Source organism: Salminus brasiliensis, chromosome 1 (assembly GCF_030463535.1).
Source record: "Salminus brasiliensis chromosome 1, fSalBra1.hap2, whole genome shotgun sequence".
Classification (NCBI taxonomy): domain Eukaryota; kingdom Metazoa; phylum Chordata; class Actinopteri; order Characiformes; family Bryconidae; genus Salminus; species Salminus brasiliensis.
The window spans coordinates 95,687,873-95,693,872 of record NC_132878.1 but is presented as its reverse complement, the minus strand read 5'-3'; the positions used below and the strand labels follow the sequence as shown (position 1 = coordinate 95,693,872).

Sequence of the window (6,000 nt, the reverse complement as noted above, 5' to 3'; positions counted from 1 at the left end):
TATTTCCATTTTTATATTTTTTATTGGGAGGGGGATTATTGGACCATTTCCATTTCATTTCCATTTTTTCATTTATTAATGTTTTTTTTGTCTTATTTCTATTTTTCAATTTTTAAATTTTAAGGGCAGTATTTATTTTCCATTTTTATTTGTTTTTATTGTGGCTATTTCAGATAATTTCCATTGTATTTCCATTTTCAGTATTTTGGGTCATTTCCATTTTGTTTTCATTTATATATATATATATATATATATATATATATATATATATTGGATGTATTTTTGGCCATTTTCACTTTATTTCCATTTTATTTATTTATTTATTTATTTATTTTTTGGAGGGGGGGGGGTGTATTTCAGAACATTTTCTCTTTCTTTCCACTTTGTATTATGGGTATTTTTTTTTGGGCCATTTCTATTTATTGTATACATGTATGTGTGTATATTTATTTATTTATTTATTTTTTAAATTTTAGTTTTTTATATGTGCCAAAAGTTTGTTCCAGCATTTTTCTGTTACCATACTTTTGATTTGTGCTTATTCCTTATAATTCTTATTATTATTATTGATCCTAATCAAAATAAACATGTTGAGATTTTCAATTGAAGTAAAAACCATAAAGCACAACTTCAGCTGCTGAACGCTGAGCAGTGTTGAGCTGATGGAGCTGATTAAGGTCTGAGACTGTGCTCACAGTTATCTGAGAGCTAAACCCCACTGCACGGCCTCAGCTCCCTCCAGCAGAGGCCGATACCGAAGCTTGTGTTCGCTCTCCGTCTCTCTGACCTCTCCCTCGCAGATCCGGAATGCAAATTCCACTCAGGCCGACGCCGGCAGCCGAGAGGGGATCTCTAATTACTAGGACGGCTAATAGGACAGAAACGTCGATGCCGTCTGCACTATCATCACCATTAGGAGCTCGCTGTGCCAGCGGAGCAGGTTATTGATTCGGCAGAGGTGGGCATGATGAGAACTGGCTCTCGGACAAGCCACAGGTCACCTTGCTGCAGCTACATCACACGGCTTTTATCACGTCGGCCTGAAAACACTTAGCGTTTGAGACGTCCTGCTAATGGAGTTTCCTTATTAGGCCCCGCAGTCCATTGTCCAGGAACACGCTGAGAGAATATTAAGGATTATAAAAATGTCCATGTTCCTGTTCATGCATATTAGCCAATAAACAGCTTATCAATGGTGCTGGTGGAGCTGATGGAGAAGACACAGCAAGATCAGGAACCGGCAACATCAGAGCTCAATCTTTTCCTACCATGTGAAAGCACAGCCCAAAGCATGATGCACCCACCCCCATGCTTAACAGTTGGAAAGGGCTTCTGATGAAGGTACAGAACAGTGCTCCACCCTTTCACCCTTACTTTCCACTAAAAAAACAAAAGACTAACCTTGATTAGTAGACAAAAGTATTGGGACACCTACACATTACCCCTACAGGAGCTTCTCTGACCCCCCATTCTAAACCCATAGGCTGTATTAATATGGTGCTGGTCCTCCTTTGCTCTAAGCTCTACCAGCAGCAGCAGGTCTGGAGCTCTGCTGCAGTTATTGAGTCAGTTGGAGGCTTTTCTGCACTCTGCTCTGAGCTCAGCACTCGGCCCTGACCCCACTTTGTAACTTTACGTGGTCTGACAGACACTCGGTGGACACTGAGCTGCTCTCTGTGAGCTGTTCCTCCTAAACTCTTCCACTGTTCAATAATAACACCACTCACAGCTGATGGAGGAAGATCTAGGAGGGAGGAAATTATAAAATTTCACCAGCTGACTTGTTGTTGTTGGTGCAGCGGTGTCTCCTATTACATACAGAACCACGCTGGAGTTCAGTGAGCTCTTCAGAACCTCCCGTTCTTTCACTGATGTGTGGAAGAAAGGCCGACTGCAGGACTAGAGGCTTGATTTTATACACCTGTGACAATAAGACTGAATCAAACACCTGAATTCAGTGATTAATAGGGGCGTCCCAATACTTTTGTCCATACAGTGTATGTATACGTTCTAGAATTAATGTATTAATCGCATTGCTTATATGTGACTATTCTGAATATGAAGGTTCTAGATACCCTTACCCAACCGGGACCATTCACAGTGGTGGTGAACGGAACCAATAAAACCTCAAAAAGTTTTAGAAAAGTAGTGCCTGCTGCCCGAGACACTATTTTAGCAGAGGTTCGAGAAGATTATATGTCCAAAAGTATTGGGACACCTGCTCATTCAGTGTTTCTTCTGAAATAAACAGAGTTGATCCTGCTTTTGTTGGAGTAGCTGTCTCTACTGTCCAGAGAAGAAGGACAGGGTGGAAATCTAGGCTTTCTACTAGATTTTGGAGGAGGAGCATTGCTGTGAGTGATTAAGAGGGGTGTCCCAATACTTTTAGTGTCCATATAGCGTACATTGAAAAGAATGACTGCTCTTTAATTCTATGCCTTCAGATCAGCCCATCTTTTACTCACCTGGCTACGTTATAGCTAGCTCTATATTTTGACTAGGGGTGCCAAAACTTCTGCATGTCTCTGTCAACCAGCTGTTTGATGGTTTACATGGTTTTGATGGTATTCTAATACTCAGTGCACGTGCTGTTTGTTACTATGGTGGGCCGCAAAGGTACTCTGTTAGAAGAAAATTTCAATTAGCGTTTAGTGCTAACTCCTTGAGCCATAGGGTTTAGCTCTGTAAGCTACGAGGAACCTGCAATCAAACACACAGCAAAGACAGTAGGTTTACCAGCTCCCGAATGGGCTCTTATGGAGGATCATTTGCATCTTTCAGTGAGCTGTTTTCTGCACTGTTAGTTTTTCGCAATTGATTCGGGGCATTTTTATCCAAATTAAGTTCCGTGCTCTCCACGCAATTAGCAGCGCTGTCAAAACAGGATTTACGGAGTGTAATGCACATTAATTCCACTGGAAGAGGAACACTGTTTACTTGTCTCATAATACCTGTGTGTAAACCAACCATTTGTATCCGAACTCAGCACAACACACAGCAGGCTTTTACACACATCCGTATGCTAATAAACTGGCCACTTTATCAGAAACACCTACCTTGCACTTCTAGTCACTGGCCACTTTATCAGAAACCCCTACTTTGTGTTTCCACTTACTGGCCACTTTATTAGAAACACCTCCCTTGTGCTTCCAGTCACTGGCCACTTTATCAGAAACACCTACTTTGTGCTTCCTCTCTTTGGCCACTTTATTTAAAACACCTACCTTGTGCTTCCGCTCACTGGCCACTTTATTAGAAACACCTACCTTGTGCTTCCGCTGACTGGCCACTTTATTAGAAACACCTACTTTATGTTTTCACTCACTGGCCACTTTATCAGAAACACCTACCTTGTGCTTCCACTTACTGGCCACTTTATTAGAAACCCCTACTTTGTGCTTCCACTCACTGGCCACTTTATTAGAAACACCTACCTTGTGCTTCCTCTCTTTGGCCACTTTATTAGAAACCTCTAATTTGTGCTTCCACTCACTGGCCACTTTATTAGAAACACCTATCTTGTGGTTTCGCTCACTGGCCACTTTATTAGAAACACCTACCTTGTGTTTCCGCTTACTGGCCACTTTATTAGAAACACCTGCCAGTGCATCAACAGATGGGCTACAGTCTCTAAGTGAACACCTGCATGGCAGGGGTTTCTGATAAAGTGGCCAGAAAGTGGAAATGACCTCAGTCTACTAATTTGACACGTGAAGATGACCATCCACCCGTCCATCATCAGAACACAGATCAGTCAGGTCTAACCTTTGACGTAGACGAAGGCAGCGTGTTCCTTGGTGCCATCCCAGGTCTGGAGGCGGACAGAGTATAGTCCTTCATGCTCCTTGTGCACCCCTTTCAGAGTGAGAGTGGTGGAGCGCAGTGCAGTCCGCACCTCTACTCGGCTGGACGGGCGGAGCGGCTCTCCTGCACAGATTAACATAGAATATCCACAGTAATAGTGGATATTGAATAATTCATAGTGGATAATGAATAATTTATCATGGATACTGAATAATTCACAGTCGATATTGAATAATTAATAGTAAATACTGAATAATTCATAGTGGATACTGGATAATTCATAGTAGATACTGAATAATTCACAGTAGATACTGAATAATTCATAGCAGATACTGAATAATTCATAGCAGATACTGAATAATTCACAGTAGATACTGAATAATTCATAGTGGATACTGAATAATTCACAGTAGATACTGAATAATTCATAGCAGATACTGAATACTTCATAGTGGATACTGAATAATTCATAGTAGATACTAAATAATTCATAGTGGATACTGAATAATTCATAGTGGATACTGAATAATTCACAGTAGATACTGAATAATTCATAGTGGATACTGAATAATTCACAGTAGATACTGAATAATTCATAGCAGATACTGAATACTTCATAGTGGATACTGAATAATTCATAGTAGATACTGAATAATTAATAGTAGATACTGAATAATTCATAGTGGATACTGAATAATGTATAGTGGATAATGGATCATTCATAGTAGATATTGAATTATTCATAGTGGATAATGGATCATTCATAGTAGATATTGAATAATTCATAGTGGATATTGAATAATTAATAGTGGATACTAAATAATTCACAGTAGATACTGAATAATTAATAGTGGGTACTGAATAATTCATAGTGGGTACTGAATAATTCATAGTGGGTACTGAATAATTCATAGTGTATCTGTGATCCTTTAAGGTGCAGCATCTCCATCTCTCACCGTCTCTGAACCAGGCCACGTTCTGCTGGAAGAGAAGCAAAGGGGAGGAGAAGCCACAGCACAGAACCAGAGTGTCTCCCTCTTTCACAAAGGATGGAGGAAATGTAGAGTCGAACAAAGCTTCTGGCTCAACCACTGGAACTGCAGAGGATACGAGAAGAGAAGAGACCAGATAAGAGGAGAAGAGAAGAGAAAAGAAGAGAAGAGAAGACAAGACAAAAAAGGGAAGAGTGAAGAAGAGGAGAGGGGAAGAGAGAGGTCCAGAGGAAAGGAGTAGAGGACAGCAGAGAATAGAAGAGAAGAGACCAGAGGAGAAGAAAGGAGAAGAGACCAGAGGAGAAATCAAAAGGAAGAAAAGAAAATAGACCAGAAGAGAGAAAAAAGGACAAACAAAGAGCAGAAAAGACCAGAAGAAAAGAGACCAGAAGAGAAGAGAATAGAAGAAGAGAAGAGTCCAAAAGAGACCAGAGGAGAAGAAAGGAGAAGAGACCAGATGAGAAATCAAGAGAATAGAAAAGAAGAGACCAGAAGAGAAGAGAAGAGACCAGAGGAGAAGAAAGGAGAAGAGACCAGAGGAGAAATCAAGAGAAGAGAAAAGAAGAGACCATAAGAGAGAAGAGAACAGACCAGAGGGGAAATTAGGATAAGAAAGGACAAAAGAAGAGCAGAGAAGAGGAGAAGAGACCAGAAGAGAAGAGAAGAGACCAAAAGAAAAGAGACCAGAAGAGAAGAGACCAGAAGAAAAGAGACCAGAAGAGAAGAGAAGAGAAGAGAAGAGAGGAGAAGAGAATAGACCAGAAGAAAAGAGACCAGAAGAGAAGAGACCAGAAGAAAAGAGACCAGAAGAGAAGAGAAGAGAAGAGAAGAGAGGAGAAGAGAAGAGACCAGAAGAAAAGAGACCAGAAGAGAAGAGACCAGAAGAAAAGACACCAGAAGAGAAGAGACCAGAAGAAAAGACACCAGAAGAGAAGAGAAGAGAAGAGACGAGAAGAGAATAGATGAGATGAGATGAAAAGAGAAGAGGAGAGAAGAGAGGAGAAGATACCAGAAGAGAAGAAAAGAGACCAGAAGAGAAGAGACCAGAAGAAAAGAGACCAGAAGAGAAGAGAAGAGAAGAGAAGAGAGGAGAAGAGAAAAGAAGAGAAGAGACCAGAAGAAAAGAGACCAGAAGAGAAGAGACCAGAAGAAAAGAGACCAGAAGAGAAGAGAAGAGAGGAGAAGAGACCAGAAGAGAAGAGAC

The 6,000-nt window shown here is 40.7% G+C and overlaps 1 protein-coding gene across 1 annotated transcript in view; it reads right to left on the bottom strand.

Annotated features, from left to right (window-relative positions):
* myom3 (myomesin 3) overlaps positions 1-6,000 on the bottom strand; it is a 94,254-nt gene that overhangs the window by 48,286 nt on the left and 39,968 nt on the right. The window contains exons 8-9 of the mRNA XM_072692482.1: positions 4,761-4,901; positions 3,766-3,927 (exon numbers count right to left, since the gene is read on the bottom strand). Coding sequence (XP_072548583.1) covers positions 3,766-3,927; positions 4,761-4,901 — 303 coding nt within the window. The remainder of the gene's footprint in view (positions 1-3,765; positions 3,928-4,760; positions 4,902-6,000) is intronic.